The 23,808-nt window shown below is 52.4% G+C and overlaps 2 protein-coding genes across 7 annotated transcripts in view; both read left to right on the forward strand.

Annotated features, from left to right (window-relative positions):
- The window catches only part of LOC136004380 (ankyrin repeat domain-containing protein 11-like), a 203,188-nt gene extending 201,383 nt beyond the window's left edge, over positions 1-1,805 (forward strand). For all 6 annotated transcript variants that reach the window (XM_065660839.1, XM_065660842.1, XM_065660845.1 and 3 more), the window contains one exon: positions 606-1,805. In XM_065660839.1, the coding sequence (XP_065516911.1) occupies positions 606-791 (186 nt within the window). In that variant the 3' untranslated portion in view covers positions 792-1,805. The remainder of the gene's footprint in view (positions 1-605) is intronic.
- Positions 1,806-2,947: 1,142 nt separating this feature from the next.
- On the forward strand, positions 2,948-4,722 carry LOC136004449 (putative solute carrier family 22 member 31). Its single transcript, XM_065660934.1, is given in 8 exon segments — positions 2,948-2,976; positions 3,419-3,564; positions 3,693-3,780; positions 3,849-4,063; positions 4,174-4,285; positions 4,377-4,453; positions 4,456-4,577; positions 4,579-4,722. Coding segments are annotated over 8 exon segments (933 nt in total).
- Positions 4,723-23,808: the final 19,086 nt, after the last annotated feature.

The following is a 23,808-nucleotide window of genomic DNA, read 5'->3' on the forward strand; positions in this document are numbered from 1 at the left end:
TGGTTTGGGTTGGAGGGACCTTAAAGCTCATCCAGTTCAAATCCCTTGCCATGGACAGGGACACCTTCCACTAGACCAGGTTGCTCACAGCCCTGTCCAACCTGGCCTTGAAATATAGTGAACTTCAGGGTGGCAGAAGTTTATGCAGTGATTTGCAGAGTTCTCTGCAGAGTTCTGGGTGGCATGGGAGGGAGCAGGGATGGTTGTGCTTCCAGCTGATGAGACAGAGGGAGGTGGCAGCACCCATGAAGGGAGCAGGACCCTGCTCTTGAGCAGCCAAGGGCTGCTGTTGGGGCCAATGGGGAATGTCTGCCGAGGCTGCTGCCAGTGGAGTCAGTGCTCTTGAGTGCTTATGAGCCTCTAAAGGCTGCCCCACAAGGCCCTTTTGGGTTCACCCCTGCTCCTGCTGGAATTAGGCTCAGCAGACATCCCAAGTCCAGGTTTCCTTCCTGTGAGAATGTGTGTGGCATCCTTTGCTGCTCTGCCCACCACAATGGCTTCATGTCCCCTGCCTTTGCCAGGTGGAACGTGCAGCAGGAGCCTTTCCTGCCCTCTTCTGCCCACCCCTCATCTCTGCTTGTTCTTCCCCCCCCCCCCCGATCCAGACATGCCTGCTCATGCGCCAGCAACATGAAGCTGCTGCCTTGAACGCGGTGCAAAGGATGGAGTGGCAGCTGAAGGTGCAGGAGCTGGACCCCACGGGGCACAAATCCCTCTGTGTGAACGAGGTGCCCTCATTCTATGTGCCAATGGTCGACGTGAACGATGACTTTGTGCTCTTGCCAGCATGACAGTTCAAAGCCAGGAGACATCACTGAACACTGGCATGGACAGGAGCCCTCTGAGGTCAGGCGGTCAAGCTCACATTCACCCTAACCGCTTGCTGATGAATCCCTGGTCAGAGGAGGAGGAAGCAGCTATCAGCAGAAAACAAAACAATAAGAAAAATAATTGCACTTTCTTCACAACATGTCCCTGACTTCTGAACTGATGGCAGCTCTGCCAGGCAGTGGGCCAGGGTGCATCTCCTTTCCAACCAGCTGCCATGGCAGGGAGGCAGCCAGGCTGCATGGGCAGCAGGTACGCACCGGCTGAGAGACTGACAGAGGTATGGAGGGAGGAGGCCAAGGACACCATTTGCATGTTGCAGAAGCTGCTGAGCGGTGCCAGCAACCACATGATTCATGAACTTGTGAACACCGTGATTTCCAGCTCTCTATTTTCCACCGGTGACGGATCTCTACTCAGAGAAGCTGCAGCAGGAAACCATGGGGGGGGTGGGGGGGGAGGGGGAGGGGGTGTGTTTGAGTTTCTCATTCCATCCTGGGTATGTCTAAAAAAAAAAGTAGAAACAAAAAGACAGTGTCCGAGTTGGGCATCTGTGGCTCTGAAGGTGTGGAAAGATCTGGCGCCCACAGCAGCTGCTCACCGGCATTTGGGAAGAGCAGAAGAGCTGCTGGAGAGGCATGGCCGAGCAGGCAAATGGTGACGCAGAGAAAGGACTTTGCCAACTCTGTTTTTAATGGAGTAAAATCCATGTGGTTTATTTTTTTTTTCCTTTAATCTTGGGCATTTCGTTTCTCTTTCTGAGAACATAACTTGAAAACACTACAGAGCCAATACTCATATAAAGAAAAATTGTACCCCATAAATGCTGTACAGTTTTTATATACATTAACAGTGTACTTTTGCTGCCTTCTAGATAATTTATTTTGCAACACATTACTGCACAGTTGTAAATAACTTATGTACTGTAACATCACTTTCAGTTATGTGTAAAGAAATAAATAAATTAATTAAAATTATCTTTGTATGTATAGTTCACCCTAGGCAGCACTTTCCCTCTCAAGGAGAAAATATGGTCCAGGATGGTGTGCAGTGTTCCTTGGAAGCCCATCTGATATGCTCAGGTATGCAGGGGTGGTCTGACCCATGGGCCATGCTGCAGGGATCTCTGGATGCTCACCTGATTTTTAACACCACATCAGTTTTCTCCTCCTTTCCCAGGAAGGGAGGTGGCTTCCCAGCAGCCAGGGCAAACTGGAGCCCAGGAGCCTGCAGCAGGGCTTGCAGCACCAGGTGCTTCTTTCTGGGGTGCTGCTGCCCTTGTGCCCTGGGACAGGCACCTTGCCAGGCTCCCAAGGTTCTGCTCCAGCCACCACTACACTCCCACCACCTCCTGCTCTTCTTTTTAATACTGACCCTCAGAAATAGGTTGCAGGGATCACTGCTGCCCCGTGGCTCAGTTCACCCATGTGGGGCTGGTGTCGGGCAGCAAAGCTGGGAGCACTGCATGCCATGCAGTGCCATCCCCACCAGCTCTGCACCTCTGGCATAGAGTCATAGAATAGATTCGGGTTGGAAAGGACCTTAAATCTCATCTAGTTCCAACCTCCTGCCACGGGCAGGGACACCTTCCACTAGACCAGGTTGCTCCAAGCCCCTTCCAACCTGGCCTTGAACATTACTAGGGGTGGCACAGCCACAGCTTCTCTGGGCAACCTGTGCCAGGGCCTCACCACCCTCACAGGGAAGAATTTCTTCCTTATATCCAACCTAAATCTCCCCTGTTTAAGTTTAAACCCATTACCCCTTGTCCTAGGGCCCTGTGCCACCATATAGCCTTATCACCCCTTTGGCTGTACAACTTCCCATGGAGCAAGGCCAAAAGAAATGCAGATGTAATTTTGCAGATGTGGAGCACCAGGACAACACTGTTGTCCTTCAGAGATTGTGACTGTAAATAAATTTCAAATAGAAGAGGCAAAACCAAAAAGCTTGTTTGCAACTCAGCTGCTTCATTGATGCTGGGTGCAAGGGGGGCCCTGACCAGTTCCTTTCCCAGGGGGTGCAGACCCCGGCTGGATATTGCTGAATGAGAAAAGTGGCCAGTACTTTATACTGACTCATGGATGGTGGCAAATGCCCTGTGGGAGTGGTTGCAGCAATGGAAGCAGAGCAACTGGCAACACAGAGGTAAACCCATCTGGGCTGCTGCACTCTGGCGATACAGAACCCCAGAGAGAATTGAGTCATAAAATGGGACTCATTTCTGGAACAACCTTATAGACACCTTTAAGGTTTAGGGGGACCTGGGTGCATCTGTGGGTGCTCAAAGCCAGGCCCTGGCACCCCCAGCTGCACCCTAGGACCCCCAGCACCAACCAAGGGGGTGCCTTGGCCTGGAGCACCATGGAGTTGGGGTGGAGTGAACCGAGCTTGGGGGGGGGGGCAAATCGGGCTGGGGGCCCTGCACACGCGGCTGGCACTACTCCCTGCCCGCCACCGGCCTCCTCCCGGATAAATGCTCAGGTTTGAACTTGGTTTCTGGGCAGCATCGCTTTGAAGCCGGGGAGATCAGTGACGGAGGGGTGCCAGGCCCTTGGGGAGCGCTGTAGCATCAACACTCGTGTCCCAGTGGCCCAGCGCTGCTGCTGGAGTCAGCACGCTGGCTGCTGACTACACAGCAGCTGGAGAGGGCCAGGGAGACCCTGCAAGCACTGGCCAAAGGCAATGGTTCCAGCTCTGACGACAGCTCCTGCCACCAGGAAAGCCTCCATCTGGGTGCATAGTGGGGGCTGCTGAGGGCAACACAGCCACCAAGCCCCCTCCCTAAAGCTGTGGTGGTAGGATGGTGACAGTTCTAACCCAGGTCCCCCTGTCCCTGCAAAGCTGGAAACCCTGTCTGAGAGGGTCTCCACAGCCCTGGTACCATGCCCTCTGCGAGATCTTCAGCACCAGGGTCATCTGGAAGAAAAGTGACATCCTCAGCCTCACAATGTGAGCAGGCAAGGGGGTGCTGGGGGGGGGTGGTCCTGCCACAGCCCCCTCATCCCACTGTCCCACAGGTTCATCAGCTCTGGCATCCGCCACTGCTTCACCTGCAACCTGGCGCCCCACCTATCCCACTTCTTCTCCTGCTATTTAGTGCTGGTGGGCACCAAGGCGACTGCCTACCTCTTTTTCTTCTTGACAGTTGAGCGCTTGGGGCACCATGCTATCCTCCAGCTCTGCACCATCTTCACAGGCATCTCCTCCCTCCTGCTGCTGGCCTTTACCCAGTGTAAGGATGGACCAGGTACCCCTACTCTCCTGGCTGGGGTTAGGAACACGATGCTTGGGGTGGTTTTGTGCAAGATTCGACCCCTGATGGTGCTTTTCCCCCTCACCCAGACCTGCTGGACCTCATCATCCTGACCTTATCCATGGTTGGCATCATCGCATTCCATGCCATCACCATGCTCAGCATCTTCTTTGCCACCAAGGTCCTCCCCACTGTGGTCAGGTAAGGGGGGAGCAGCCACCCTCCCCACGCTACCCTGGGATGACCTGGGCAGGGTCTCCTGGGTCCCTCTTGAGTGCATTTCCACCTGCAGGGGAGCTGGGCTGGGCCTGGCTGTGGAGGCCAGTTTCATGAGCAAGGCATTGGCCCCCATCACTGCCATCCCAACAGCCATAGCTTCTTGCACCATGTTGTCTTTGCCTTCTTCGGCATCCTCGCCATCCTCAGCATCATGCTGCTGCCAGAAACCCAGGGCCGCAGCCTGCCCCAATCCCTGCAGGACAACGAGAGCCAGTGCTGGTCCCCCCCTCTTCCACTGGCTGTCCCACAAGGACCACATGCCCCTGCTCATCCCCTACGGCATTCCCCATGATTACACCCACCTCACCACCTCCATCAAGAGGATGCTGGGCTCCCTGGCCACCCCCCACAAGATATAGCCATGCCCCCCACCCCACACCAGGGGTTCTCCACTGCTGGGGGTGCTGTGACCCCCATCAGTGGGTGCTTGCGGGGACAATGGGGTGGACCAGGACATATGCAATGGTGGGAATAGGGGGAGCAGCACACCCACCCCACAGTGGGGCCAGATCCTCCCCCAGGAGGAGCTGTCCTGGGAGTCCTGGTGTGGGAGTGATGCCCCCCAGGGTGCTTGTGGCAGTGGCTTGCAGGCTGCCAATAAAAGAAGTGCCTTGTTTCTATGGGCAGCTGGTGAGTTCAGGGTCCCACATGGTGCCCCTACCACCGGCCCTCTTCTCTGGGATCTTTATTATGGGGGTGACCCGGGTTTCCCAGCTCTATGGGGCTTGTCCCTGGGGCATTCCCCCCAACAGGGCTGCCTGTGTCCCCAGCCGCTGCTTTCCTGGGATTTGCTGGGCATGGAGTCTGTGGTATGTGCAGGCATGCAGACACCTGTGCTAAGGCCTATTTTGGTGGACATGTGTGTGCAAAGCCCCTGCATCTTGTGCATGTCCATATGCAAAAATGCTGCAGCTGGGCATCCTGTGTACATAAATGTGCAAGCCCCCCACTACTGGTTCCCCGTCTCAGCCTCTCTGAAGGCAGTAGGGTGACCTCCCTCCCTAGCCCCCCCAGTCACACTGCTACCCATAGAGGTTGGCCAGGCACCAGAAGCATGGCCCCCATTCACTCATGTAGTGGTAGTCCTGGTCCTCATCCATCAGGCTGGAGACAATGGAACTGAGGGGGCTGGGGCTGGAGCTCGAGCCCTCATAGTCATAGATGAGGGCCGTGTTGTAGGGGGGCATGCTGGGGTCACTGTTGGCTGCCTCCAGCCCCTGTGAAGACAGGGAGGCACCATCAGCCCTGCTGGGAATGGGGACAAGGGGCAAGTTGGGGTGCTAGGCCCCATCCCCACCTCATTGATGAAGTCCTCAATGTCAGAGGGGCTGCTGGGCAGCTTGCAGGGGGCCAGGGGGTGGCAGAGCTGAGTGGGGAGTCCCTGCACACTGGTGGTTTGACCCAGGGCAAGAAGAGCTCAGGGTGCCAGTGCTGGTTGATGTTGTAGGCATCCTGTGGAGATGGAGGAGGTCAGGTTTGTGGGCTGGGATGGACCCCCCCCCACACCCTGGGACCTCTCCTTGGGTCCTGCTCACCTGGTCCTCCTCACCCCCACCCTGCTCATCATAGTTGAGGTTATCATCGCACATGTTGTCCTGTGAGCACTGCAGCAGCCCCTTGCACAGAGCCTGCTGGTGCCTGCGCACCCACACGGCCCCCAGCCACACCAGCACTGCGGGCACTCCTTGTCTGCCTGTCCTGTTTTGCTTGCAATAAATTTTGCAGGAAGGTCACACTGTTCTAAATCTTTGCCAGCTATCAGAAAAGTTACAGATATGGCTGGTTTCAGCTAGTTTTGTGACTACTGGGGCATCCAATTGTGCCAAAGGTGAAAAGTACACTGTGAGGAAGTTTGCTTACTTCATCCTCAAGACCCGTGCCCACAATCACCGGAGAGCAGTGCGCAGATGCCAAGAGGAGGAGACTTATGATAATAAGTTCCTGGAGCTAGTTATAATATTCCCTGCCTATATGCAGGAATTATGAATATGTATATGGCTAATGCAATAGTGAAAGTATATAAACCTGCAACAAATGCTAATCAGTGCACCTCTGGCTACGGTCACACACCCAGCGCTGTTGCTTTTGCTTTATTGACTTTGTCCCTCAATAAAACCCTGTTATCTCTGTTAGAGGAGTGAGCTTGTATTTCACAATTGGGGGCTGCCTTGCTTCCGTAGGCCTAGGGGAATTCCAGCGAAAGGCACGCCCTGCCGATTTCTGCAGTTTGCTCGATTTCTTCTTGTCTCATTGGTGCTTGCAGGTTATATCCTGGGCAAAGAAGGGGACTCATAAAGGAAAAGCAGGGAAAGGGCTCCCAGGGAAACCGCAGTAGCCTGTAATTCACATGCACGAAAACCCAGACAAGAAAACGGACTGTAAGTATTGTTCTGTTAGGTGGGAATATGGGGGTGATTGGTGTGTGAATGAGACACGGGCCGGGTAGCCCAGATCTGTGAAGCAGGAGTGAGCTCATATTTCACAGCAGGGAAGAAACCCAAGAAGGGGAGATGTGAGTAGCCTCAGTGACCCAATCCAGCAGAGGACTATGCCCAGACACCTGTGGCCCAGACACCTCCTGTGTCCCCAAGCTGCCCCACAGCCACCAGGGTGTCCTTACCCCCCAGCCATACTCATCCCTCTACTATGTCCCGGATCCCACAAAGCCACTAAAGGACATGGCTTGGGCGCAGCACGGGGCACACATCCCCTGGCCCTCTGCACGCCCCAACACCATGTTGGAACAGATTCGGAGAAAATTCCAGGAACAAACTTGCCAACAGAGTTTCAAGTTGACAAGCAGGTATTCTTTATTGAGGCGCCGGGAGACACGGGGGATAGCTCCTCCTAGCGTGTGTCCCCTTATTGCTATACAGGCCATCCTTATATATGAGGCTACACATAGAATCATAGAATCATAGAATAGTTAGGGTTGGAAAGGACCTCAAGATCATCTAGTTCCAACCCCCCTGCCATGGGCAGGGACACCTCACACTAAACCATCCCACACAAGGCTTCATCCAACCTGGCCTTGAACACCGCCAGGGATGGAGCACTCACAACCTCCCTGGGCAACCCATTCCAGTGTCTCACCACCCTAACAGGAAAGAATTTCCTCCTTATATCCAATCTAAACTTCCCCTGTTTAAGTTTTAACCCATTACCCCTTATCCTGTCACTACAGTCCCTGACGAAGAGTCCCTCCCCAGCATCCCTATAGGCCCCCCCCCCCCTTCAGATACTGGAAGGCTGCTATTAGGCCCCCACGCAGCCTTCTCTTCTCCAGGCTGAACAGCTCCAACTTCCTCAGCCTATCTTCATATGGGAGGTGCTCCAGTCCCCTGATCATCCTCGTGGCCCTCCTCTGGACTTGTTCCAACAGTTCCATGTCCTTTTTATGTTGAGGACACCAGAACTGCACACAATACTCCAAGTGAGGTCTCACAAGAGCAGAGTAGAGGAGCAGGATCACCTCCTTCGACCTGCTGGTCACACTCCTTTTGATGCAGCCCAGGATACGGTTGGCTTTCTGGGCTGCGAGCGCACACTGCCGGCTCATGTTCATTTTCTCATCGACCAGCACCCCCAAGTCCTTCTCTGCAGGGCCGCTCTGAATCTCTTCTTTGCCCAGTCTGTAGCCGTGCCTGGGATTGCTCTGACCCAGGTGTAAGACCTTGCACTTGTCGTGGTTGAACTTCATAAGGTTGGCATCAGCCTACCTCACAAGCGTGTCAAGGCCCCTCTGGATGGCATCCCTTCCCTCCAGCGTATCAACCGGACCACACAGTTTGGTGTCATCGGCAAACTTGCTGAGGGCACACTCAATCCCACTGTCCATGTCAGCGACGAAGATGTTAAACAAGACCGGTCCCAACACCGATCCCTGAGGGACACCACTCGTTACTGTTCTCCAGCCTGACATCGAGCCATTGACCACAACTCTTTGTGTGTGGCCATCCAGCCAGTTCTTTATCCACCAAGTGGTCCATCCATCAAATTGATATCTCTCCAATTTAGATACAAGGATGTCGTGTGGGACAGTGTCAAACGCTTTGCACAAGTCCAGGTAGATGACGTCAACTGCTTTACCCTTATCCATCAATTCTGTAGCCCCATCATAGAAGGCCACCAAATTGGTCAGGCAGGATTTCCCCTTAGTGAAGCCATGCTGGCTGTCACCAAACACCTTGTTGTTTTTCATGTGCCTTAGCATGCCATCCAGGAGAATGTGCTCCAAGACTTTACTGATACAGGGTTAATAAATGTACAAGGGAACAATACAGGGGATTGTATAAGAGAGTTAGAAGAATTCCTTGCTTAAACAAAAGTATTGTCTGTTATAAACACCTATCATGCTTAGTAATCAGAACAAGGCACAAACTACTGATAAGGGGAGGAGACAGAGGCCTGGTTCTATTGATAAGCAACTATTGACAAGGAAATGCGAATGTCTGGGTCTATTGATAAGGGGGAGAAGCAGATGGTTTATGGATGAGATACCTGACCAAACCCTAAAGCCATGCGCGAAGATTAAAAGGTGAAAAGTTTAAGAAAAGGAAGACTCATTTACTTCATCTTGAAGACCCCTGTCCATGACCAGAGGGGGGCACTGCGCAGGTGCAAAGGACCTTCTAGCTCATTATAATACGAAGCGGGGACAGATACTAAATATGTATAGGCGTATCAGTAATCTAATGCATATATATGCCTTAAGGGAATAAATGTAAAGGAAAAATGACCCTGGGTGTGCATACTTTGGAGGAACGATCCCCATGCACCTCAGCGCTGAATAAAGCATACCTACTTTACAACTTTAACGAGTTGTGGAGTCAATCCACGTATCAATACCATCTATATTAATAGTGTGATTGCAATTTGAATAGTGATTTAAACCTGTGGCATTTAAACAAACAATCTCATACTCTGGTTCCTGGTGTAATACATCTTTGTACACAGGTATAATATTCTTTACTTGGATTTGATACGCGGATTGACTCCACAACTAGTTAAAGTTGTAAAGTAGGTACGCTCTAGGCATATCGAGTAATCTAATGCATATGTATACCTTAAGAGAATAAATGTAGAGGGAAAAACGACCCTGGATGTGCATACTTTGGAGGAGCTATCCCCATTCACCTCAGCGCTGAATAAAAAGCATAACTACTTTACAACTTTAACGAGTTGTGGAGTCAGTTCGCATATCACTCCCCCACCGGCCTCCTCACCTCTCCCAGGTGATAGGTTCGTGTCCGGACGACTTCGGTGCTCCCCCACCAGACTCCTCCGACTTCGGTGCTCCCCCACTAGACTCCTCTGAATTTAGCCGAGCTACGCTAGCGGCTGTCGACTCCGACGAATTAGCCCGAGTTCCTCCTGCTCGGGCACCATTTGTAGCGTATCAAAGACGGACTCCAGTTCTGGTGAAGTCTGAAGACCTTTATTTCGCTTCTCGCATCCCTTTTATAGTCTACTAAGTGCTAAGCAGTAGCTTTCCACTCTCTGGCTTCCTTATCATCCCGATTTAGCAAAACTACTAAGGGTTACAAATATTCACATTGCTTGGTCTGTCTTTGAGATGCACATCCTGCTTTATCTTGCAAACCGCCTGCTTTGTTTTGCTAACCGATCTTTACCCTTCATTGTTCTCTTTACAGTTCCCAAGGCTTAGGCCTGACCAGGGCATTAACACCTGGTGTTTTCTTCAAGGTTCCCAAGACTTAAGCCGGACAATAACCTGGATCCATTTCATTAACTATTTCTATCCCATCACCCACAGGACAGGATGCAGTTGAATATCTACTGGCAGTGCTAGTGCTAGTGCTGGTGCTGGTGCTGGTGCTGGTGCTACCAGGCAGTAAATCCCTCAGGAGCAGGGTGACAGTGCAGAGTCAGCATGGAATTAAAAGGCAAATTTAAAAAAGGGGGATTTTTAATGAATTGCAAATGGTTACCAGCTGTGCTGAACCCCTTGCTTTATTGTAAACAGCCCCAGCCTCGTGTGACTCCACATGTGCAAAGAGACAGGTGTGCGGGGGTGACACATGTGTGCCCTGGGGGACATGGCCAGTCCCACAGGGCCAGCCCCAATGCCAAAGCTGATGCAGACCAATGTACAGGGGGGTTGTACAAGGGGGTTGTGCAAGGAGGGTTAAAGGAATTTTGCTTGTTTAACAGAAGTATTGTTTGCAAATACCTATCATGCTTGCCATGCAGTACCAGGACAATAAGCTACTGATAAGGGGGAGAAACAGACTGATAAGGGGGAGAAACAGACAGCTTTGCGGTTTGGACTTTGACCAGACTCCTAAAGAGCATGCATGACGGCTAGAGGTGAAAAGTTCAGGCTCGAGGAAGACTCATTTACTTCATCTTGAAGACCCCTACTCACAAGAGGAAGACTCATTTACTTCATCTTGAGATCATCGCCCACGACCACTAGGAGGCACTGCGCAGACGCAAAGGACTTCTTAGCTCCTTATAATACGAAGAGGGGATAGGACATGAATATGTGTAGGCGTGTTGTGCAACCTCATGCATATATATAACTTTAGAGGATAAATGTAAAGGGAAACGATGCTGAGCCACGCATGCCTTTGGAAGAGCTATTCCCCATGCGTCTCAGCTGAATAAAACATACCTACTTTACAAACTTAACGAGTTGTGCAGTCTATCCGCATATCAAAGCCATCCCTGAATCCCCTTTGCTGGTGATGCTGATGCTAACCCTGACATTCCCGCAACACCTGGGCTGGGTCACCCACCTTGAGGAAGGGGATGACAAAGGGTCTCAGTGGGAAGTTGGTGGCCTCCTGGAGTTTGGTGTGAAACTTCTCGATGGTGAGTGTGAAATTCTGCAGGGACAGCCCAGGCTCAGCACCCCCCCGCACCCCTCAGAGGATGCTTTGCTATTTCTCCCCCATTTCTGCTCTTCTGTCAGCTCTGCCATGCTTAAGGTTTTGCTGTCAATGCCAGCAGCTGGGACCCAACCCTGCACCGTGCTGTGCAGATCTCAAGAGATGCCAGAAAAACAGGCCCCCTTTTTCCAGGATTTAGGTCAACCCAGTACCAACAGGACCATATTTTCCTTTTAGCAGCATCTCCATCCCAAAAGGAGAATGCAGGATCCCCAAATGGGGCATCACCCCACCAGCTCCAGGGCCAACCCTGCAGCTGGTTGGACATACCACAAGCCCCAGGATGAGAGTGTGCACCTGCTCCCTGATCTTAGGGGAGATGTCATTGCTGAACTGCTGCAGTGTGATGAGGAAGTGCTTGAGTTTGGAGAGCTGGTGGGTGCTGCAGGCTGGTGGGAGCTGGTGCGTGGGGAGGGAGGTGGTGGAAGTGGTGGCTGGCCCGTTGCTGAACCCGCTGGGGGTGGACAGGGCCTTCCTTGTTCATGGCATTCAGCAAGTGGCTGCTCCCATTCATCCCTGCAGGGAGAGAGGGGATGGAAGGTCAGAGTGAGTGGCCATGCCCTGGCACCATAGGAATAAAGCTGGCATGGGGGGACAGGAGCATCATCCCGGGTGCCATGGGGCTGGCACCCCCCAGGAGGCTCCAGGATGCTGCTGCATTCCTGGGGCCACATCCTGGACTGGTCCCTGGTGCTGTAGGGATGGATATGTGGGGAGGGATGAGATGCAGTGCATGCTCCAGTGCAGCATAGGACTCATCCTGCTCCTCAGTGTTCAAGGCAGCCAAGAGAAAGGGTGCTTAGCAACCCCCATGAGCTGTTTCCCACAGAGCCAAGCTTGGCTTGCAGCACACTGGCACCTACAGCCCCACAGCCCAGGTATGGAGCTTCCTGGAGCACCCTATGCCAGGGCACCCAGTGGGGCCATCTCAGGATGCTCAGCAGTGATGTGGCTGGCTCCTGTGCCAGCCCTTCATGAAGACCACACAGGGACCTTTCCGCAGCTGGCATGGGCACTGGCATGCATCACCCCATCTCCTGATCATGTGCTGCCCTGCAGCACCCGGGCATGAACTGCACTGCTCCCCGTGGCTCCTGGGATTGAACTAACCTTGTGGTGCTGTGCTGTCTTGCCTGCTCTGCCTGCTTTGGCAGGCTCCTGTGTGCTCTATGGCTGGGAAGTGCTGAAAATAACCTGGTGGCCACAACTGCTTTTATTCCCGTGACAGGTATGTTACTAAGATGAGAAATTTAACATGAGCCAGCAGTATGCACTCACAGCCCAGAAAGCCAACCGTATCCTGGGCTGAATCAAAAGGAGCGTGACCAGCAGGTCAAAGGAGGTGATCCTGCCTCTCTACTCTGCTCTTGTGAGACCTCACTTGGAGTATTGTGTGCAGTTCTGGTGTCCTCAACATAAAAAGGACATGGAACTGTTGGAACAAGTTCAGAGGAGGGCCACGAGGATGATCAGGGGACTGGAGCACCTCCCATATAAAGATAGGCTGAGAAAGTTGGGGCTGTTCAGCCTGGAGAAGAGAAGGCTGCGTGGAGACCTCATAGCAGCCTTCCAGTATCTGAAGAGGCCCTATAAGGATGCTGGGGAGGGACTCTTCAGTAGGGACTGTAGTGACAGGACAAGGGGTAAAGGGTTAAAACTTAAACAGGGGAAGTTTAGATTGGATATAAGGAAGAAGTTCTTTACTGTAAGGGTGGTGAGGCACTGGAATGGGTTGCCCAGGGAGGTTGTGAGTGCTCCATCCCTGGCAGTGTTAAAGTCCAGGTTGGACAGAGCCTTGGGTGAGGAGTTAGAAGTCTGTGTGAGGTCTAAAGGTTATGATCTGGTGGCAATTACAGAGACATGGTGGGACAGCTCACGTGACTGCAATGTGGTCATGGATGGTTATGTCCTTTTTAGGAAAGATAGGTCAGCAAAGCGAGGTGGTGGAGTTGCTCTTTATGTGAGAGAGCGACTAGAATGTATTGAGTTCTGTCCATGGGGCAGATGAGGATTAAGTGGAAAGTCTGTGGGTACGAATTAAGGGACTGGCTGGTACAGGTGATACAGTTGTGGAGCTCTATTATAGACCTCTTGATCAGGACAAAGGAGTTGAAGAGGCTTTCTACAGGCAGCTGAAAGCAGCCTCACGACTACATGCCTTGGCCCTCATGGGGGATTTTAACTACCCCGATATTTGCTGGAAGACTCGCACAGCCAATCATTCACAGTCTAGGAGGTTCCTCCAGTGCATTGATGATAACTTCTTAATGCAAATGGAGGACAAACCAACTAGGAGAGGAGTGCTGCTGGATCTAGTACTCACCAACAAGGAGGGTCTGGTTGAAGTGGTGATGGTCAATGGCAGCCTTGGCTGCAGTGACCATGAGATGGTGAAGTTTAAGATCCTGTGTGGGAGGAATAGAATACCTAGCAAGGCCACAATTCTGGATTTCCGAAGGGCCAACTTTGGCCTCTTCAATCAATTGCTAAGGGAAGTTTCATGGGAAAGAGTATTAGGTGGTAAAGGGGCTCAAGATAGTTGGTCAGCATTTAAGGGCCACTTCTTCCAAGCTCAGGATCAGAGTGTCCCAATGGGTAGGAAATCAAGTAAGGGAGCTAGGAGACCAGCATGGTTAAACAAGGAATTGCTAGGCAAACTCATGTGGAAAAAGAGAATCTATGGATTATGGAAGGAGGGGCTGACCACTTGGGAGGAATATAGGACAGTTGTTAGAGGATGTAGGGAGGCAATTAGGACAGCTAAGGCCTCCTTGGAACTTAATCTTGCAAGTCGGGTTAAGGACAATAGAAAGGGCTTTTTCAAATACATAGTGGATAAAACTAACACAAGAGGCAATATAGGCCCACTGTTGAACGAGGTGGGTGCCCTGGAGACAGAGGATTTAAAGAAGGCAGAGGTGCTGAATGCCTTCTTTGCCTCTGTCTTTACTCCTGCAGACTCTCCCCGGAGGCCCAAGATTCCTGTAGCCCCAGGAGTCAGGACAAAGGAGGAGTTTGCTTTGGTAGATGAGGATAGGGTTAGGGGTCAGTTAAGCAGTCTGGACATCTATAAATCGATGGGTCCGGATGGAATACACCCGCGGGTGCTGAGGGAGCTGGCGGAGGTCATTGCTCGGCCACTCTCCATCATCTTTGGTAAGTCGTGGGAAACAGGAGAGGTGCCTGAGGATTGGAGGATGGCAAGTGTCACGCCAGTCTATAAGAAAGGCAAAAAAGAGGACCTGGGTAATAATAGACCGGTCAGCCTTACCTCCATCCCTGGAAAGGTGATGGAACAACTTATTCTTGACACCATCTCTAGACATATCAAGGATGAGGGGGTCATTAAGAGCAGCCAGCACGGTTTTACCAAGGGGAAGTCATGTTTGACCAACCTTATAGCCTTCTATGAGGAAGTAACTAGGTGGAGGGATGATGGTAGAGCAGTGGATGTGGTTTTTCTTGATTTCAGTAGGGCATTTGATACTGTCTCCCACAGCATCCTCATAGATAAGCTAAGGAAGTGTGGGCTTGATGATCAGGTAGTGAGGTGGATCAAGAGCTGGTTGAAGGGAAGAAGGCAGAGAGTTGTGGTCAATGGGGCAGAATCTAGCTGGAGGTCTGTGACTAGCGGGGTACCTCAGGGGTCAGTGCTGGGACCAGTGCTGTTTAATATTTTCATCAACGACCTGGATGAGGGAACTGAGTGTACCATCAGCAAGTTTGCTGATGACACAAAACTGGGAGGAGTGGCTGACACACCAGAAGGCTGTGCTGCCATTCAGTGAGACATGGACAGGCTGGAGAGTTGGGCGGGGAGAAACTTGATGAAATTTAACAAGGGCAAGTGTAGAGTCTTGCATCTGGGGAAGAACAACCCCATGTACCAGTACAGGTTGGGGGTTGACCTGCTGGAAAGTAGCGAAGGCGAAAGGGACCTGGGGGTCCTGGTGGGTAGGAGGATGACCATGAGCCAGCAATGTGCCCTTGTGGCCAAAAAGGCAAATGGCACCCTTGGGTGTATTAGAAAGGGTGTGGTTAGTAGGTCAAGAGATGTTCTCCTCCCCCTCTACTCAGCCTTGGTGAGGCCGCATCTGGAATATTGCGTCCAGTTCTGGGCCCCTCTGTTCAAGAAGGACAGGGAATTGCTTGAAGGAGTCCAGCGCAGAGCCACAAAGATGATTAAGGGAGTGGAACATCTCCCTTATGAGGAGAGGCTGAGGGAGCTGGGTCTCTTTAGCTTGGAGAAGAGGAGACTGAGGGGTGACCTCATCAATGTTTACAAATATGTAAAGGGTGAGTGTCAGGATGATGGAGCTAGGTTTTTTTCAGTGATGTCCAGTGATAGGACAAGGGGCAATGGGTGTAAACTGGAGCATAGGAGGTTCCATGTGAACATCAGGAAAAACTTTTTTACTGTGAGAGTGACAGAGCACTGGAACAGGTTGCCCAGGGGGGTTGTGGAGTCTCCTACGTTGGAGATATTCAAGGCCCGCCTGGACAAGTTCCTTTGTGATGTACTCTAGGTTACCCTGCTCTTGCAGGGGGGTTGGACTAGATGATCTTTTGAGGTCCCTTCCAACCCTTGGGATTCTGTGATTCTGTGACATGGTTTAGTGTGAGGTGTCCCTGCCCATGGCAGGGGGGTTGGAACTAGATGATCTCAAGGTCCTTTCCAATCCTAACTATTCTATAATCATAAATCATGATTCTAAGATGCTGCACATGTCCCTCTGATGGGCTGGGGTTCACATCCCTATGACCTGCCAGGGCAAGGCGAGCGGCTGGTGTGGGGCCAAGGCCCCCACGGTGGCACTGTGCACCCTGCGGGTCCCTGCATCTCCCCATGGGGCCAGTGGCTGCAGCTCGGGTCTCTCATGGGAGCAGATGCTTCATTTTACTTACAAAGATAGACCATCAACCATTTCAAGCAACAATGAAAATGGCCACGAGGCATTAATGTCGGAGGGCCAGCATCTCGATCTGCAAGCAAAATAAAACATGCTATGATGAGAGAGCAGAGGGAACAGGGGTCCCTGCAGGGAACACTCCTAGCTGGTGGGCATGGCATGAGCACACATGCCATGGGCAAAGTTGCCCAGACCCAGCCATGCCATGGGATGGAGCTGGGTCCTTGCATCCCACTGCAGCCAGAGGGATGCTCCTCTGCCTGACAGTCCCTGCATTTCCAGGCCACCCCTGCACCGCCCCAGCACAGAGGGTGTTTTGCAACTTTTCCTTGAGACTAAGAACAACCAATACACCACTGAGATCCAGGATAAGCCTTGGCAGAGAGTCCACTGGCATCCCTGGCCCCACGTCCTGCACAGAGACAAACCCAGGATGCTACATCTGCCATCGGGCTCAGATTACAAAGCAAAACCCCTCAGAGCACAGCCTAGCACAAGCTGATTTCTAATTAGAGAGCATCTGGCCGGGAGGGTGGCAGGGCTGCGGCAGGGAGCACTGTCGGGGCGCAGTGGCTGTCAGGGGGGGCTGCAGCTCAGGGGGTTGCTTTAGAGGTGTTTTCTCCCTGCTGGGCTTTCTTAGCAAGAAGCAGCTACAACCCACTCTAGTGGAAGGTGTCCCTGCCCATAGCAGGGGGTTGGAACTAGATGAGCTTTGACGTCCTTTCCAACCCAAGCTATTCTCTGGTTCTATGACCAAAACCCTTGCATGTACATGCCCAGGATGCATCTCAGCAGAGCTGGAGAAACTGTTCACGACGGCCACCACCAGTCCTGCTAGGGGGGCCAGCCTCAGCCCTTGCCTGCCTGGATCCTGCCCTGCCTGTGCCTTGTCCAGCTGTGTGCAAGGATGGTGACACCGGCACAGGGAGCAATCCCCAGTGCAAGCTCTGAGGGCATGCAATAGCACACATGCCACTGTTGCAACCAGCATATTAAGGCTCCCTCAGTTCAGTGATGCTACAGAGACTGATGACTCAGAGTCCCCACTGAGGATCCTGATGCCATTCCTGCCACCGTGGCTGGCCATGACACTGTCCTGCCATTGCCAGATGCCACATGGGGACAGGGCCCACAGCGCGACAAGCTCCGATCTGTAGCTCCCAGCCTGCAGCATCCTCCATCCATCTCTCTGCAGGAGAGACCACCCGAGGCCATGCACTGCTCTATGCCAACATTCAGTGACCGTGTGGCAGGAGACCAGGATGTGCCTGTCCCCAAGCACCTCGCAGGGCACTGCTGGTAAAGGGCAGTGCCGTGGTGCTCTCTGCAGTCACATGTATGAGCCAGGGCTTAGGAGTGTGAAGCCCAAAGGCATTCTCCGGTGTAAGGACAGGTAATGCCACCCCACAGCTTAGCCAGCACTGTGCAGGGGTCTGAAGATACTGCTGGTCCTGGGTGCAGCATGTGACCTGGAGGCGAAGGGAGCTGGGCAGTCCCCCTGCCTGGCATGCCATCCCCGCCAGCAGCCTGGTACTCATTGGTGCTTGGTGTGAAGAAGGGGTGACATGTGGCTCCCTGCATGATGGCTGGCAGCGGTGGAGGTATGCTGGTCTGCGTGGACCTGGACTGCATCTTCACATTGGCCTGTGAGTCGGGCATGTTGGCAGCCCATGTCTCCACATTATCTGCAGGGAAAGGGCACTGGGTGGTGAGTGGGGTGTACCAGGCAGCACCGTGCTTCCCCCCACAACGGGGGTCAGGTTGGGGGAAGGGGGACCCTCAGGGACCTCGGGCATCTCTGCTAAACAGTGCAGGATAGCAGCAAACCCTCTCCCTGGGCAGAGCTCGAGCAGTGGGGATGGTGCCTGGTGTCTTGTGTACCTGCAGAACACTGGGGATGGTGACCGACCTCCCATGCATCCACACAATGGTGGGGACAGTGGCCTCTGCCAGTACAGGTGCAGGATGGTGGGGACAGGACAGGGTATGGCTCTGCCCCTGCAGTGCCAGCTCTGCCCCACACACAGGGAACACAAACAGTGTGTGTGCCTCTGCAAAGCTATCACTGTCATGTCCCAGCACCCTCCTGTGCATGTCTCTGGAATCCCCACTAACCCCTCATCATCCTGGGTAGCTACACTCAGGGCTGCTGTAATCCCAGGCAGGAATTACGCACAGGCAGTACATCATGGGTTCCCTATGGGGATGTGCCAGCACCGTCCCCTCTGGATGCCCAGTGGTGGCACAGCCCCGGCGTAAGGTTTCAGCCCCATGGCTGCTGCACCGGGTGATGGTGATGGGTGGTCACAAGTGTGGGCAGCTACAGTGATCTGTCAGTGTTGCCAAGCCCATGCCACTGCTGCCACCGGCCCCAGCCAAAGAAGGAAGCAGCCACCATGGCTGCCCCTGGAGTCCCCGTTGCCTTTGGCATGCTCCCCACCAAGCAAGGCTGATAAACACTAATATATGCATGCTTAATCCACTGCAACTGCTGTGAGATTAATTGAACCCTGTAAGAGCATATTGTCTGGGCTAAATAAAATTGGGGCCTCATCACAAGCAAGATGCTATTAGGGCTTGTGCCGCAGCCAATGCCATACACAGAGGACTGGAAGGTGGGAAAGCTGGGAGCAAGGGTCAGCATCATGGTTCCACAGCATCTTCGCAGACAGCTCTGGCACCATAGTATCATCTCTCCCTGCCACAGCACACTGTAGTCCGGCAGATGCTTGGATGTTCATGCTCCTGTTTCCCTTTCCTTGCTCCCTTCTCCCACTCCAGCCACAGGAGAAACCCCAAGACGAAGCCACATCCCTCCCCATAAAATAACGGTTTCTTTACAAGGCCTGCCAAAATAAATTGTATCTTTGAAAAATGCCTTTTATTTTCCTTTTCATGGAAATACCCATCTCTGGGCAAGGCTCTTCCAGCCTTCTAGTCTTGGAAGCAGGATCCAGCCCCGACAGCAGAGGACGAGCCACAGTGCGGTGAGGCATGGCAAGACACTCTTCATATCTGCAAGGCTGCAGCCACCCATGTGCTCAGCCCAAGGTTCCAGCCCTCCATGCAACAGCCACCGGGAATGGGGACAAGCCACAGCAGTTTGGGGATAGCAGCTTGCAGTTGCGTGGCAGCTTGCCTGGGGAGTGCACCGGCAGCAGCTGCCTGTGCAGCTGCCAGTGCGGAGGGGCTGGTTTGATTCTGACGCTGCTTGCAGGGAGAGAGGAGGGTGCAGGCTGCAAGATGTTTGCCCCTACCTGCATCCACATCTCTGCCCACATCCCTGTTCCTGTCTGCATCCCTAGCAACATCCCTGTTCCTGTCTGCATCCCTAGCAACATCCCTGCCACCATCCCTGTCTGCATCCTTGTTCCTGTCTGCATCCCTAGCAACATCCCTGTTCCTGTCTGCATCCCTAGCAACGTCCCTGCCTGCATCCCCAGCAACATATCTGCCTGCATCCCCATCTCTGCCTGCATACCTAGCACCATCCCTGTTCCCATCTGCATCTTTAGAAGCATCCCTGCCTGCATCCCGACCCCCATCCTTGTCTCCCTCACTGTCCTTACTCTGTACGCATGCCTACACTGAGAGGAAAACACAGATACACTCATTCTGGCACCAACATGGCTTTTCCACAGCTTCCCATCAGGAGGAAAGTTTCCATGAAGCCTGGCTGTGTTTTTTCTTGTATTTTCCTTTTTCTGAGTCCAAATCCTAAGTTTTCCCTGAGGTGCTTGCAACTCAAACACCACTGTGTGGGCATGGGGATGAAGGATGCCCCCAAATCTGATGGGATTTCTCAGTGCCCAAACCCAGAGCAAAGAGAGGCTGGGATACCTGCAGGGTCTGGCCACCAACCCAGGTCTTTTGCAGGATGGGACAAGCTCTACAGTGGGCAAAGGTGGTTTTGGGGCACGGTGCAGCCTCCCAGAAGCACCTCCAAACAGTAATTTCCCAACATGACTCAAACTTTACTGGATTATTTTTTTCTTTCTCTCTTTTTTTTTCTTTTTTCTTTTCTTTCTTTGGGGTAATTTGTCCCAGCCACTCAGGGTTGTGTCTGTTTTCCTCCATCTGGTTTCCATTAGGCTTGTGCAGACCAGATGAATAAGTAATAATGTAAAAACAAAAGGATTAGTATTTTCTCCTTGGCTGGTGGGAGTGGGTGTCCCCCACCCTGCCTCCCAGGGCCAGTGGATGCCTGAGCCCACACACCCCCATGTGACCCCAAGCCCCCCATTTGTCACACTGGGGGGTTTAACCTCCAGCACACTGGTCTGGGCATGGTCCTTGCTGGGGTGGCTGATAAAGCCTTGGCTTGCCTGTGGCACCTGGCCCCGTGCTACCCTGTCAGTGCTGCAAGGCTCAGGGTTTGTGACCCAACTGGGCACTGCCAACCCCTGAATAATAGAATGATTTGGGTTGGAAAGAACCTTAAGATCATCCAGTTCCAACCCCCTGCCATGGGCAGGGACACCTCACACTAGACCAGGTTGCTCTAAGCCCCGTCCAACCTGGCCTTGAACACTGCCAGGGATGGAGCATTCACAACTTCCTTGGGCAGCCTGTGCCAGCACCTCACCACCCTCACAGTAAAGAATTTATTCCTTATATCCAACCTAAATCTCCCATGTTTTAGTTTAAACCCATTGCCCCTTGTCCTATCACTACAGTCCCTGATGAAGAGTCCCTCTCTGGCATCCTTGTAGGCCCCGTTCAGATACTGGAAGGCTTCTATGAGGTCTCCACACAGCTTCTCTTCTCCAGGCTGAACAGCCCTAATTTTCTTAGCCCGTTGCTCTCCCTGGCTTGCACATTGCTTTTCCCGGGTGGAAGCTGTGGGAAAACCTATTAGTTGGTCTCCTGCCTTCCACCAGAGCTGAGGCAGGGGGTCTGCTCAGCCGTGTGTTCCCCAGCTTTGGGTGTTGGAAAACAACAACAACACATGGCATTGTGTAGTTGTGCACACTAGCAGGCACCAACACACAGCATCACGTAGTCGTGCACACCAGCATGCACCAACACATGGCATCCTGCAGCCATGCATGCCAACGGGCACCCATGCATGGCACCCTGCAGCCTGATGCCTGAGGGACAGACAGCTGGCCCAGCTCAGTGTCTGCTGTTTCTCCCAGCCACAGGAGCCTGTCCCACTACTGCAGGCTGTGCCCCAGACCAGGGTACCAAGGCTGCCTCCTCAGGCAGGCTTGAGCAGGGGGATAGGGATGTACCAACTCTGGGGTGAGCCTGATAACTGCAGAGCACCCAGGCTCGCTGCTCCCCTCTCCAGCTCACCAAGGATAGGGATGGAGGGGGCAGGGAGCTGCCTTGAATGCAACCAGGCCATGGGTATGCTCCAGCTTCCTGCAGCCTTCCACTTCCAGGCCAAGAGAAGCTTTCTGGGTGAGGAAAGGGTTAAAATAGAATTAAAAGACCAGCATCCATCTTGCTCTCCAAATGGCAACAAATGAAATCCAGATGCTGGAGGCAACGTCTTCCAAAGCCAGGCTGCCTCTGAAACAAAGGCAGGCAAGCATTCTTGCTCCTCAGCTGTTCAAAGGCAGGGTCTCCTCTACACATCATGCAACTGATGCTACATGGGGTAAGTGGGCTGCACTAATTGCACAACAAGCTCGAATAGGAAATCCCGGTCATCCAGGAATTCTAGAAGTCATCATGGGCTGGCCAGAGGGCAAAGACTTTGGAATGTCACCAGAGGAGGAGGTGATGAGTGCTGAAGAGGCCCCACCATATAGTAAACTGTCCGAAAGCGAAAAGCAATATGCCTTGTTTACTGATGGGTCCTGCCGTATTCTGGGAAAGAATCGGAGGTGGAAGGCAGCTGTATGGAGTCCCCTATGACAAGTTCTACTAACTGCTGAAGGAGGGGGTGAATCGAGTCAGTTTGCAGAGGTGATAGCCATCCAGCTGGCCTTGGACATTGCTGAATGAGAAAAGTGGCTAGTACTTTATACTGACTCATGGATGGTGGCAAATGGCCTGTGGGGGTGGTTGCAGCAATGGAAGCAGAGCAACTGGAAGTGCAGAGGTAAACCCATCTGGGCTGCTGCACTGTGGCAAGATATCACTGCCTGGGTGCAGAACCTGGTGGTGAAGGTATGCCAAGTAGATGCTCATGTACCCAAGAGTCGGGCCACTGAGGAACATCAGATCAACCATCAGGTGGATAAAGCTGGTAAGATTAAAGTTGCTCAGATGGATTTAGAATGGCAACATAAAGGTGAATTATTTTTGGCCCGGTGGGCCCATGACACTTCAGGACATCAGGGTAGAGATGCAACATACAGATGGGCTTATGATTGAGGGGTGGACTTAATAATGGACACTGTTGCCCAGGTTATTCACAAATGTGAAACGTGCTGCAATTAAGCAAGCCAAGCAGTTAAAGCCTCTTTGGTATAGAGGATGATGGCTGAAGTACAAATATGGGGAGGCCTGGCAGATTGACTATATCATATTCCCAGCAACCCACCAAGGCAAGCACCATGTGCTTACCATAATGGAAGTAACCACCGGATGGCTGGAAATATACACTGTGCCTCAAGTCACTGCCCAGAACACTGTCCTGGGCCCTGAGAAACAAGTCTTGTGATGACACAGCAACCCAGGAAGAGTTGAGCCAGACAATGGGACTCATTTCTGGAACAACCTTATAGACACTTGGGCCAAAGAGCATGGCATTGAGTGGGTATATCACATCCCCTACCATGCACCAGACTCTGGGAAAATCGAGTGGTACGATGGTCTGTTTAAAACTACACTGAGAGCGATGGGTGGTGGGACTTTCTAACACTGGGATACACATTTACCAAAAGCCACCTGGTTGGTCAACACCAGAGGATCTGCCAACAGGGCTGGCCCAGCCCAATCAGAACTTTTACATACTGTAGAGGAGATAAAGTTCCAGTGGTGCACATAAAGAATTTTCTGGGGAAGACAGTCAGAGTTATTCCTGCTTCAGGTAAAGGCAAACCCACTCGTGGGATTGCTTTTGCTCAAGGACCTGGATATACTTGGTGGGCAGTGAGGGAAGATGGGGAAGTCTGATTTGTACCACAAGGGGATTTGATTTTGGAGGAAAACAGCCAATGAACTCAATTATATGCTGTTGCCTGCTATATAACACTTCTATAGCCCATAAGCTAAATGCTCATCTCCACCACTCTGGCCTTTGAAAAGGAGATATGTGCTGTCATCAGCAGAGAATAAAGTAATGGAAAAAGCCGGTGGCAACAGCAGAACTGTCCTCAGGTCACCATCGAATGACCCTGATTTCCCTCCTATCATCACCCCACCAAAGAATGAACTTTGAGGAAATCAGACAAGCTCAGCAGTGACCAGACAAGTTTGGTGGTGTCATCAGCAGGCAACAATCCAACACTACACACCGTCTCTCCTGCTGACTGTTACAAGATAGGGAGCCTGACATTACAGACTGGATGATTTCAGCAAACTTTATAGGGATGGTCAACGGACTAAAGAATGATATCTCTCTCTTTCTGTATGTGTGGGTGTCCTGGGTTGAGCAGCAGCAGTCATTTTTCTCCTTCTTAGGAGCAAGTACAGTGCTGTGTTTTGATCTTTTGGCCTTGGAACA

Source organism: Lathamus discolor, chromosome W (genome assembly GCF_037157495.1).
Source record: "Lathamus discolor isolate bLatDis1 chromosome W, bLatDis1.hap1, whole genome shotgun sequence".
NCBI lineage: Eukaryota > Metazoa > Chordata > Aves > Psittaciformes > Psittacidae > Lathamus > Lathamus discolor.